The following is a 12,944-nucleotide window of genomic DNA, read 5'->3' as shown; positions in this document are numbered from 1 at the left end:
TCTGATACGTGATCTGGCGTGAAATAGTACTGCTGAATATATGTCCTTTGAAGTTGGCACCCGTTGCTGGTATCCTAGTTCCGATCTTGGTTGGATTGGAGGAGAAATAACCAAATACGAGCATACTGATCATCTTTATCGTCTCGAGCTGACTTTAGAAGACGGTACCGTCATACCGATCGAGACTGAAACTTTGGATGCTAGTACTACAACAGTGACGGAGAATGCTGATTCAGTCTTACCACTACTGAGGAATCCCCCGATCTTGGAAGATACCGATGATTTGACCTCTTTATCTTATTTGAATGAACCTGCAGTGTTACACGCTATAAAAAAACGTTATTCTATGAAAAACATTTACACGTACTCTGGTATTGTGTTAATAGCAGCAAATCCGTTTGACAAGATTGACGGTTTATATACAGATGATATGATTCAAAAATATGCTACTCAGAAGAGGGAAGAATTAGAACCTCATATCTTCGCTATTGCCGATGAAGCTTACAGGGAAATGATTAATAATAACCAGAATCAAACTATCGTGGTTAGTGGTGAATCGGGCGCCGGTAAGACAGTGTCTGCCAAATATATCATGCGTTATTTTGCCTCTCTGGAAGAGGATGCCTCCTCTAAAAAAGGCGATCTTCAACATCAAATTGAAATGTCTGAAATTGAACGTAAAATCTTAGCAACAAATCCTATAATGGAAGCATTCGGTAATGCAAAGACAACAAGAAATGATAATTCTTCAAGATTCGGTAAATATTTAGAAATCTTATTCGATAACTCTTCAAAAATTATTGGTGCTAAAATTAGAACTTATCTATTAGAACGTTCAAGGTTAGTTTTCCAGCCAGAATCTGAAAGGAATTATCACATCTTTTATCAAATGATAATGGGACTTCCACAACATGCCAAATCACAATTGAATCTGAAAGAACCAGAACATTATTACTATTTAAACCAAGGTAATTCAATGATAATAGCTGGTGTTGACGATAAAGAAGAATTTCAAACAACTTCCGATTCCCTCGCCTTAGTTGGATTGAACAAGGATGTCCAATTGGAAATCTTCAAAATATTAGCATCATTATTACATATCGGTAATATAGAAATTAAAAAGACCAGAAACGAAGCGTCATTAACTTCAGATGAACCAAATCTCATCATTGCTTGCGAATTATTAGGTATCGATCCTTCAACTTTCAGTAAATGGATTACAAAGAAACAAATCAGAACCAGATCTGAAAAAATTGTCTCCAATCTAACTTATGCACAATCGCTCGTAGCCAGGGATTCTTTTGCCAAGTTTATTTATTCTGCACTATTCGACTGGTTAGTCGAAAACATCAACGTCGTCCTAGGATCTGAAGATAACGCAAAGCAAGCCAAATCTTTAATTGGTGTCTTGGATATTTATGGGTTTGAACATTTTGAAAAGAATTCATTTGAACAGTTCTGCATCAATTATGCTAATGAGAAATTGCAACAAGAATTTAATCAACATGTTTTCAAATTAGAACAAGAAGAATACATACGTGAAGAAATTCAATGGTCTTTCATTGAATTTAATGATAACCAACCATGCATAAGTTTGCTTGAAAATAGATTAGGTATCTTCTCATTATTAGATGAAGAAAGTAGACTACCCTCAGGTTCGGATGAATCTTGGACCGATAAGTTGTACCAAACTTTCAATAAACCTCCAACGAATGCAGTTTTCTCCAAACCTCGTTTTGGCCAGACTAAATTTATTGTCAGTCACTATGCACACGATGTCACCTATGATGTGGAAGGCTTTATTGAGAAAAATAGAGATACCGTCTCAGAAGGGCACATGGAGGTACTACATACCAGCAGTAATGATACTCTTCGTTCAATTCTGGAAAATTTAACAGCTTTGGAGAACGCTTCTCAAGAGTCACCAAAAGAAGAAAATAACAAGTTAGGCGGTGTTGCGAGGAAAAATATTCAAAGGAAGCCAACATTAGGATCAATATTCAAACAATCTCTACAATCTCTTATGGAAACTATCAATTCCACCAACGTGCATTATATCCGTTGTATTAAACCCAACGCTGAAAAGAAAGCTTGGTCATTTGATAATTCAATGGTTTTATCCCAGCTACGTGCTTGTGGTGTTCTGGAAACGATTAAAATTTCATGTGCCGGCTTCCCGTCAAGATGGACGTTTGGTGAGTTCTTTGAAAGATACTATTTCCTTGCAGATTTTTCCGAATGGTTACCTATAATGAGCAACCAAGCCCGAAATGAGGAGGATTTGATAGCATTCAATGCTAAGATTTTGGAAAAGACTATAAAGGAAGAAAAGTATCAAATTGGTAAAACCAAGATATTTTTCAAAGCAGGCATGTTAGCGTTTCTGGAAAACTTGAGAAAGGCAAAACTTACTTGGTTATGTGTCATAATCCAAAAGAAGATCAGGGGTAGGTTATGTAGATTGCATTATTTGAAGACGCTTGAATCTATTAGATCACTCCAAAATCTTGTCAAGACAAAACTTGTTCGTGAAGAAGTCATTGCGCAACTTAAATTGAGGGCAGCTACGTTTATCCAATCTTATATCAGAGGTAAAAACACATATTCGCTTTACAGGGAAACTCTAACGGGCACATTAAAAATCCAGAGTAAAATAAGATCTGTTTTAGTCAAACGAGAACGTGAAAGAAAACGTAGAGCAAATGCTGCAATTTTTGTTCAACGTAAGATTAAAACATTTAGACAAAGAAATAAGTTTATGCAGTTACAGAAGAATGTAATTACAGTTCAATCCTTTGTGAGAAGGGCACAAGCTATGAAAGAATTCGCGAAATTAAAAGAGGAATCATTAATAAAGTGTTCGCCGGCTCTTTTACTTCAGAAAGAATTCATAGAATTTGTTAAGTTGCTAACTGAAAGAATTAAACAAAACAAAGAAGCTAATGAATATGTAAAACAACTAGAGGGAAATGCTTCCATTAAGGCCCTGTTAAACGATACCTCCTTTGAGAATATTCAAGACATGATTGAAGAAAAGAGACTAGTCATCGAAAGGAAGAAGGAAGAGATCAATTCTTTAATGTTCATGAGAAATTCATTCAAAAGCAATGCAAAAGCAGTGATAGATATTTTTAACAAGACAACAGACGACAATCTAAACAAAGAAGGAGGTACTTTTGTCTCTCCAAATGTTAATAAGATTACTCAAGAGCTCCAGACATATCAGAAACTCATGAAGAAACTACTAGACGGGTCAACCGGAGATAAATCAAGAAAGTCAGTTGGCTTGCTTGCCAGTACTGGTGACCAATTAATCCCACACAACGCCCCAATTCCATGCTGTAATGATGATTCAGCAGATTTTGTGGCAAGGATCTCAGATATGAATGAAGAAATCCAGAAATTCTTTAATGTAGCTAATGGCATAAGCGACGATAATCTGAATGAAAGTAGCACTTTAACACTTTCAGAAGTAGTTATTTCAGTAATGGAAGGCTTCTTAAACAAACATTTGCACAGAGAAGGACATTCATTCACCGTAGAATTTTGTAAAACATTCAACGAAAGAGTGACGATGACTTTAAACGAGAAAACAGACACAGCTTACTTTTTCTGGTTAAAAAATTTCTCGAGTATTTGCTCTTATCTCTATTTTAAGGATGAGGTGTTAAGCAAATGTTCCCTTTTAATGGAGATAAAAAGAGAGTTCAGTACCTGTTTGGTAACTCTTTTCGAATCACATCTGGATAAGTTGATAAAAAGCTTTAACGAAGAAGTATCCTCGTCAGATATTTTATTCAATACAAACCACAGTTCTAAAGATGTTCAAACAAACAGCACGGAAAAGTTGATTTACTTTTTAAATAGAACATACGGCAAGATGGAATCAAATGGATTAAATCCTAGATTAAAGAATGCTGTATTATTACAACTATTCGGTTATATTGATTCCGTTACATTCAACGATGTTTTGACGAAAGTATATGAGTTGACGTGGCAAGTTGGCTTTGAATTAGATAAACACGTCCAAGAAATTTACAGTTGGTGTAACGAAAAGGAGATTCGTGTATCAATCGTCAGGTCATTCCTACCATATTCAAGACAATTGGCTAAGGTTCTCCAACTTAGAATTTCCAACTTACAAGATCTCGGAGTGGTTCGTGAGTTTTCATACTCCTTGACTCCCTCACAATTGCATGCGATATTAAAAAGATACAAACCAAGTAAATATGAGTTTTCAATCCCTGCAGAGGTCATGAATTATCTCACAAACATCGTCAAGAAGGATAAACTGGTAAGATCAGATACCAACATTCTTCTATCCACCGGTCTTAGACGCATTGCTGATGTGTCAGTACTTATAGAAGACAGAAGCACTCTTTCTGAAATTGTTGATCTTCATGAACTAGACATGCCAACCATCAAACACTTACTGCAATTACAGAAGACAAACTAGGATATCCAACATATACACTAAGTAGAAAACTCTTTATAGACACACTCAACACGCATTATAGCAACTATGCTTTCTATTGCATTTCTCGATGACATCGCAGATCGACATCGCTTTGAAAATCATTTTAGAGAAATGGCGACTTTGACAAGTGTTTACACGAAGGAACGCCCCTCAACGTATTTTAAAGCAATAGACCACTGCATTATAAGACAGCTTATAGCCAGTTCTTCAAGCAAATAAAACTATTAGGTAGTAGCTACTATTCTATATCAAAGAAAGTGGTTTTTGTCCTGGCTGAACCCTGCTGGTTAATCGTTTCCCTAATTTTTAGTCGATTTTTTTCATTATTCGACCCAAACTTGAGAATCTGGGAGTACTACAGATTAAATAAAAGTTCTAGCTAGTTGATTATTACATATTTGTTCCACAAACTACATTTTGCGGGCTAACAGATCGATCTTGGCTTGCTGGCCTACTGAAAATTACTTTACCCTCAAATGAGGCATTGTTGTCATTTAATTCAAAAACTATAAAAATCACTATTACTTTCACAACCAAACAAAGATAATGCAAGAGAGGAAGATGTTTGCCAAGGCAGCTGCTCACGCATCTGTTCCTGGCGTAAAATACCCTGTTCAGTTGGATTTATCAGAGGTTAAATTTATCCAATTTAAAACCGCACTCTATAAATTACAGGAAATATTAAGGCTTCTAAATCTACTAGAGAAAAACTTGAAGAAAAGTAAGGATGATAATGATAATTCTAAGACTATACCGCTTATGAACTATATTCTATTGCTATGTGAAGGTCCCATCTTCAATGTTCATCCTTTAATAAGGAAAAGATTTAATCTACTTCTTGAATTCAAGACTGTTAAACTAACTGAAGTAGATCCTCTACTATCTACAGATACTATCAGTTTGGATTATAATTTCCCAGTTATTACGAGTGACAATTACAGTTATGTGAAAGGACATATATACAATGAAGATTTGCAATGGAAGTTGCTAAGTTCATTGAAAGTAATATCTCAAAACTCTCTGACTATTTATAATAGAAAACTGAGACAACTTCAATTGGAAAAATCGAGTATTATGAGGAAATACGAAGCTAGTGGGATTAAAAATGGTTTTCAAGTCCACAACTTCAAGATTAATTGCATAGAAGATTTATTAAGGCCCAACGAAATGTCTCTAGCTTTAGAATTAGCTGTCTTAATAAAAGATATAGAAAGGGATACCACTGACAAATCGTTTCTCAAACTTCAATATCAAGTACTGCATAAATTTATCTCAATAACTAATAATAAGGTACTTCCTGTCTTTAAGACATTCTATAACCAACTGCAAAAATATTCTACCAAATCGAATAGTTCCAAAAGCAATAATAGCCTTAAAGATTTTTTCCCTAATAATTCTGACTTCATTATAAACAGAATCTACACATTTCTACTTAGAATGTATCATTTGCTAAATATTATGATCAGTTTTTCCAGACAAATATATCTACCATCAAGAACGTTCTTTTACTACGATACCACAAAATTGAGAGCCAAAAATGTTTATGAGTATGAACAGGTCTTAGTAGATTTAGATAAATTTTGTTTAATTGATTCTGAAGATCCTGACCAAGATTTTTCTATACGTGACATCAAACATCTTTTAGAGAAGTATTCAAGTACGGGCATTACCTTCCAAGCTAATATAAATGCTGGGAATAGTAATAGTCCTAATACAGTTATATCATTACACCAAGAATCTGTCTTGAAGTTTACTGGGACTTTTAAGAGCTACCTAAAGATTATAAGTAGATGGTGCGTCACGTGGAAATTTATTAATGAGAACACAAGTATTAGCAAATTGGAAAGGCAAACTACTTCACAGCTTGAGAAAGTGCTAGATGAGAGAAGAATTGTCGACAAATTATCATATCTAGAGAAACAAGATAAAATGAAGAGAACTGATTCCTTAACTATTGGCTCCACAGATTCGTTTCTTTCTCCTTCACTTGACTCTGCTTTATCGACTGCTCCATCAACACCTCCTTCTGGCAACTTAACATCAGATGAATTAAGTAGGAAATCATCAAAGGAAACGAGTTACATATTCAATATGAATTCACCTTCAATGCTGTCTCCAAGGAAACTGAGTAGGAATCCATCCATAAACACATCTTCATCTATTAATACCTCCAAAACGACAATAGTGAATAGAACCATAACGACAGGATCGTCTGGTGCTTCCCCCAAGATATCTCCGCAAGTTTCAAGAAATGGGTCACTTATTGAACGCCAATCAGGCGCGCCTAAGCGTATACGTGGCAGGCCAAGATCTAGTTCGCTGCAGTCATCATTTGCCAATCAAAACAAAATATCGACAGTAAGGACCAAGACAAATGCTGTTTCTTATCCTCGTTCGAATTCGCTAGAAGTAGATGCAACATTGAACCAAAGAATTGTGCAGCAAACTGTGCGACTACTTGTGAATAATAAGCCAATTGAAGAAAAGAAGAATCAGGAAATTCCAAGTTTAAAACAAGAACCTGAAAATGAAAGAATCAATAATAACAAAGCAAGATCACCTTTATCAAATAAAACACATAAAGCAAAGACATGTGACGCCCTTAAATCACCTATATCAAATGGTACAAGAATTGGTAATAGTTCACTGTCAGTACAGATATTAGCGGGAGAAAAACATTCCAGTAATCCTTCACCAGTAAAGAAAAAAGCTGATGAGGATATACATGATCGTGCTGTGAACAATTTGGTTCAGATCGAAGAAGATATTTTGACTTCTTCACATGCTGAAAAATTGATTTTCGCTGATTTTGAAAGTGAAGAAGGTGAACTTCAAACAATTTCCACCAGTGATACGGTCAAAAAAGTTAGGTTTACTGGTGTACCTCCCATGACAGATGCAGAAAATCCGAAACCCAAGAGAAAAGGATGGTACAAAAAGCCCGCAGTATTACACTATCCACCAATTCCTCCTCAAATCTCCTTGATTAAGAACAGGATTACTCAAGAAGGTATTGCGTTTAGGACTAGTTTGAGAGATGACTATAAGAACTACAATGATCAAGTCAAAGAAAAGAAAACGCGGAACTTTTCCGCTGATAAGAATCTTGAGAATGAAAGTTCTAATGAAAAGAGGACCTCAATGCTTTTTAACCTAGATGGGGGTCTAAATCCGTTCAAGGAATCTACAAGCCAGCGTATCGCTTCTAAGATACGTGATAAGTTAAGGTCATAGTATTAACCCATATAACTTCTATCATCATATATTAATATCATATATATTTTCTGAATTTTAATAGTATTCTTTATGCGATATGCGTTTTTTTTAAAAAATAGTAGTGGAGCCATGCACACTTTGAAATTCAGGAACAATCGCCAATAATAGCTAGTATACCGTTGAGGATGTCATTTACATCGTTATTACCTCCTCCAAAGCGTGAATCTAAGAGAAAGCAGGTGGATGTAAAGAGAGTTGAAGCAGAGAGACTACTGAGTGCTTTAAACAAGGACAAGGTTATCGAAGAAAGTATCGATGAGCAGAAAACGAAGTCAGATCCAGCGATTCAAATAGCATCTCAAGTTAATTTTAAAGAATTTGTTCCACTTCGACAGCAAAATTTTGGATTGGATGTACCTTTGCCTTCACAGGAACGGATCGACGAGACGTATAACAAGACTAGATCATTTCTTCAAAAACTAGTATCTAAAGATCAACAGAAAAAGCTTTCCAGTGTCAATAAACCAGATACAATAAATATAAACTCTCAAACTATCCAGGTAACAACAAGGCAACAAGATCCTTTACAGCCAAATATTCATAGGAAGTCGGCAAAGATCTATACTCCACAACTATTAGAAAATAATGCGCCAATACCTACACTACATACAGAGGCTGAAAAACCATCGAAGGAGGAAAGAGAAAAATGGAAAATACCTACCTTCGTATCACAATGGAAGAATCAGAAAGGTTATACTGTTGACAGGGCCGGATTTGGTACGAGGACAGGTGAACCAGGTGGGATTAGTGGCAAATTTATTGAATTGTCAGAGGCTATAGAGAAAGTCGACATGGAGAAGAGAAGAGAGATTCAGTTGAAGTATGAGGAAAAGAAGAATTTAATGGAGAAAGAAGTCAAGATAAAGGAAGATAAATTACGTAACCTTGCAGAGAGAGCAAGATACCATGGAAGGAAACAAGATGGACATGTCAAGAAAGAGACTTCAGTTGTCGAACAAAGTAGTAGAGGTAATATTCTTGTTGAAAGATTGAAAGAGTTGGCCTACAGAGAAGGTCGTGACGTTTCTGAGAAGGTTATATTGGGTACTGCGAAAGCCACAAAACAACCGGAATTAAATTACGATTCCAGGTTATTCATTAAAGGTGCAAGCACGCAGAGAAGTGAAAACCAAGTGTATGATAATCCGCTATTTGTACAGCAGGATATTGATAGTATTTACAGGACGAATCTCAATAAATTGGATGATATGGTGGAAAATACGAACGATGAAGGGAGTGTAATGGATCGTGTGACAAGAGAAGTGAAAGGTGGACAACAAGAAAGAAGTGGTCCGGTCATGTTCACCAAGGCAGAGGATCAATTATCGAGTGATAAGAAAAAATCATTTGGATTAGAAAAAGAATCAAAATAAACTTGATTATATACACATATCTATAATTCATCGTTATCATCTTCATTAACGTTGGTAAAATCATTAGTTAATACGGAACTACTATCAGCCTTGATTAAAGATAAGAATTTTGCATTCCTTCTAATTGAGTACTGCTCAATTTTTTTTATAGTACCGCTGACTTTAATGGGGTTTATTATCAAATTTGTTATTTCATTTATCTTACTGATAGTAAAAAGAGCAGTTAATAGCAGATCGGTGTCTTCTCTATGACATCGAAGTATGCCTGTTGATGTATTATTTGAGAAATATTTCAGTTGCAAAAGCGAATTGACCTTCCCATAGCCATAATCACCCAGATTCAATTGCAACGAACGTCGTATCTCTTGCAATATCGATTTACTAGAGATATCTGGAGGTGAAACTTTGTGATAACTTAAAAGTATATCTTTCTTGGTGACAAGTTCATCTTCAGATATCTCAGTAGGAGGGAACAGTATTTCAAAAAGAATGTATCTACTCTTCAAACGAACCATAATGGGGGGAGGGAGGATGCGCTACGATGAAACAGACTATGATCTATCCATCATCGAGATGAGCCTTTTCAAAACCAACACTAATTTAAATTTTTCAGTCCATTTCGTGCCACGTGATGTATATACATGTATATAAAAGTATATAAACTTGGAAGATATTCATCAGAAAATGAGTTTCATGTCTCTCCAATAAAATGGGAACACTAAGAGGAATGGAGATATAGGCGTGTTGATTCTTATGCAGTGTTTGATATGACCACAACATGTGAGTGGGGCTCGTGATTGTTAAATCGGTTTTTGGCCTGTCTGATAGTGTGAATTGAGGTAGTATCACAAAACTGGCATGGACAGTTTCTGGAATGGTACTGATTCATCTACATATACTCTAGAAGCCTTCTCTCCACCTGAAATGTGACGCTACATGTGGGTTGCTTAATTTGCCGCTGAACGTCTTCCCCACTTCAAAAGGAAATTTCTAATGGACGGGTAGCCATCAGGATTTTTTTCTTTGAAGATATGTCATCCGTTCGAGTTCCGCGTGAGACACTTTTTAGTCTGAGAGGGGAGGAGACACTAAAAAGCAAAAAAAGGAAACTAAAGGAAATTTTGAAATTGCAAATCTCTTCCATGGATCGCTATGTCCTCATTGTCCTAAAAAACCCTGAACTCCGTGTGACGCAAAGATTGTTCGATGAGATGCTTTTCCACTATTTTACCCAAAAAAATCGCTTATCAATGTTCTACGTAAATCCGTGCAAACTATACTCTCCCTACTTATTATTGTTGGCGTTGCACAGAGGTAATAAAGCCTGCGGACTATTTGCCTCACTCCGTAGATGTTAGGATTTCTCGGCGTAAATTATTAATCATAGCCATTAACCTTCTAATTTAGAATACGGATAATCTGATATAAATAAAATTAATGGAGATGAATACAATCAGATTTCTTTTTATTCTTAATTATTCTAAAAAAATCTAGCATACTTACAAATTGCAACTAGTCCTTCAATTGTACTTAAAGGATACTTATTAAGGTCAATTGAAATATTGTCGTTAAGTTGGAACTAATAACTTTATTGTAAGATTACACAAAAACATCAGAACTTTTCTCGTATTTCATGGGCATATCAAGTGCACATCCTAGTAATAGTGATTCCAAAATGTCGGTAAATCAAAATAGTAGGAACTCTTCAATTCCTAAGCTAATGATAACTTCAGATGATGATTCATTTTATAGGTGGAAAAAAGGTTCTGCTTCTAATAGTGAGTCTAATATCGATGAACAACTAATACCTTCTCCACCTTTATCTCCAAAAATTAACAATATTCAATGTAGAGATAATAATACAATATCGAATTTGCTGCTGAGATCTTCTCGTACAGATAAGAATATACTTAGTGTAGTGAATCATATTTGGAATCCCAGATTATCTACAAAGAACAATATCAATCAAACTTTGAATTTTCTTTCAGAGTATCGTGTATTCGAGAATAACAACGAAGATAATCGTAGAAGAATCGTATCGTCATCACCAAGAACTAACAGAATGATGACTTTCTCCGATAATGAGAAAAATAACGGTGGTCTTGCCTACCAATTGAGAAGAAAATTAGGTGGTAAAAGAGTATCTGATAATGAGGATTTCAATTACCGTAGTAGGATAAGAAAGTCACCAACTCCACGACGTTTATTAAAACCAAGTCATCCGCACCATCATTTACAATCGCCAACGAGGGCAAGGCATATTTCGTCACCATTAGCATCATCAGCTGTAATTAATACCGCACCACAATATATTCCAAACGCATCATGGGAAAAATTGCCAGATTTTTCGCCACCTTCATCCACATTACCTCCAAATAATAATAAAGTCTTAAAAGTTGAATGGAAGGGATCTCCCATGGATTTATCCCGGGATCCCTTGAAATATAAATTACATCCAGCCGAACTGAATTTAGCTCAAATTTTAAGATTGCCATGTGATCTGTATTTGGATTCAAAAAGAAGATTATTCTTAGAAAAAGTTTATAGGTTCAAGAAAGGATTGCCATTCAGAAGAACAGATGCACAGAAGGCATGTAGAATTGATGTAAATAAGGCATCAAGACTATTTGCTGCATTTGAGAAAGTTGGGTGGTTAGAGGATTCAAATTTCAAGAAATATTTGTGACAAAAATAGCCAGCCAAAAAAGGACGTTTAACATTAATTAATTTTTGTTTATTATTCATATGTAAAGACACGTACCCTTTCTTTAAACATCACGAATGAATATTATTATTATTATCTTGAAGGGAGAACATTTATTATTCACTCCCTTAGTACTGACAAATCAGGATCTTTTATCACAATTGGATTTGACGTGTATTTCGTACCCTGTATTTTATTCCCAGTTAGATTCAACGTCTCGAAGATTTTTTCGACGTTGGAATCAATGTATGCGACTCTCATATTTGATGATTGAGCAACTTCAGGTTTTGTTATCTCTCTAATTTCATCAATTGAACAATTTTCTTCACTGAAAGTGTACAAATTTTTCAGTTGTGAAATTAACAACCTCAAAGTATCATCAATTGGTTTTAAAAGGTTAATTAACTCCTTATCTGCATCGAATTTTTTCAAGGTCAATCCTTCAATGACAATTTTCTTAAATTTACGCACTTTTTGAATGGTTGATTTAATCTTTTTAATTTTATCTTTCAAAATCAGATTCTGATTAATCTTTTCCTCAATTAGTTTTATCTTTTCATTGAGTGCAACTTCACTGTCTTTGATTTGCTTGTCATCTACAACTTCTAACTCATTCTGATGTTTCAATCTGAATACGTCATGAACAATTAACTCTTCGGGTACTCTTAGGACGTTTCTGAGTACATATAACTCCAATTTATCGAAATTTTTATCCACCGTATACTCCAGCAGAGACTCCAATTTAGCAATTCCAACTTTTATCTCTTCCGAATAGTCCAATCCTTCTACTTGTGACTTCTTCAATAGATATTTCTCCATTGCGGCGGTGCATTTATACATAATGTCATTTACAGTGTTTATTATATCGTCCACCAGAGAAATGGGGGGGTACTGCAGATGCTGCGTCAGCAGCTCAGTGGACTTCAACGTAGGTGCAGACATTACCGAAAACCTCGAGTTCTTATGATTTCAAATCTGTCAACCTTTATGCCAAAATGGTTTGTTTATATCTGCGATCTCTTATTTATTTTTTTTTTTGCCCTGCCCTCAACTGTCCTGGACAACCACAGACGACCTACTATGACACTCGAACACTACTGCAATCCAGTCTATC

General features: G+C 35.4%; 6 protein-coding genes across 6 annotated transcripts; 4 read left to right on the top strand and 2 right to left on the bottom strand.

Moving 5' to 3' along the window:
• Positions 1-40: 40 nt before the first annotated feature.
• On the top strand, positions 41-4,456 carry KAFR0K00600 (myosin family protein; the record flags this gene model as incomplete). The annotated part of the gene is made up of 1 exon (XM_003959501.1): positions 41-4,456. One exon carries the CDS (start codon positions 41-43, stop codon positions 4,454-4,456), a length of 4,416 nt encoding a protein of 1,471 aa, XP_003959550.1.
• A 567-nt stretch (positions 4,457-5,023) lies between these two features.
• Positions 5,024-7,711, top strand: GIP4 (protein phosphatase regulator GIP4; the record flags this gene model as incomplete). The annotated part of the gene is made up of 1 exon (XM_003959500.1): positions 5,024-7,711. The coding sequence occupies one exon, from the start codon at positions 5,024-5,026 to the stop codon at positions 7,709-7,711; it is 2,688 nt and encodes an 895-aa protein (XP_003959549.1).
• Positions 7,712-7,878: 167 nt separating this feature from the next.
• Positions 7,879-9,126, top strand: PRP45 (mRNA splicing protein PRP45; the record flags this gene model as incomplete). The annotated part of the gene is made up of 1 exon (XM_003959499.1): positions 7,879-9,126. One exon carries the CDS (start codon positions 7,879-7,881, stop codon positions 9,124-9,126), a length of 1,248 nt encoding a protein of 415 aa, XP_003959548.1.
• Positions 9,127-9,146: 20 nt separating this feature from the next.
• Positions 9,147-9,641, bottom strand: POP5 (RNA-binding protein POP5; the record flags this gene model as incomplete). The annotated part of the gene is made up of 1 exon (XM_003959498.1): positions 9,147-9,641. One exon carries the CDS (start codon positions 9,639-9,641, stop codon positions 9,147-9,149), a length of 495 nt encoding a protein of 164 aa, XP_003959547.1.
• A 1,118-nt stretch (positions 9,642-10,759) lies between these two features.
• On the top strand, positions 10,760-11,812 carry KAFR0K00560 (SWIRM domain-containing protein; the record flags this gene model as incomplete). Its single annotated transcript, XM_003959497.1, has 1 exon — positions 10,760-11,812. One exon carries the CDS (start codon positions 10,760-10,762, stop codon positions 11,810-11,812), a length of 1,053 nt encoding a protein of 350 aa, XP_003959546.1.
• Positions 11,813-11,950: 138 nt separating this feature from the next.
• On the bottom strand, positions 11,951-12,772 carry MTW1 (MIND complex subunit MTW1; the record flags this gene model as incomplete). Its single annotated transcript, XM_003959496.1, has 1 exon — positions 11,951-12,772. The coding sequence occupies one exon, from the start codon at positions 12,770-12,772 to the stop codon at positions 11,951-11,953; it is 822 nt and encodes a 273-aa protein (XP_003959545.1).
• Between the last annotated feature and the right edge of the window lie 172 nt (positions 12,773-12,944).

This window comes from Kazachstania africana, chromosome 11 (assembly GCF_000304475.1).
Source record: "Kazachstania africana CBS 2517 chromosome 11, complete genome".
Taxonomy (NCBI): domain Eukaryota; kingdom Fungi; phylum Ascomycota; class Saccharomycetes; order Saccharomycetales; family Saccharomycetaceae; genus Kazachstania; species Kazachstania africana.
This window is presented reverse-complemented; position numbering and strand designations above follow the sequence as displayed.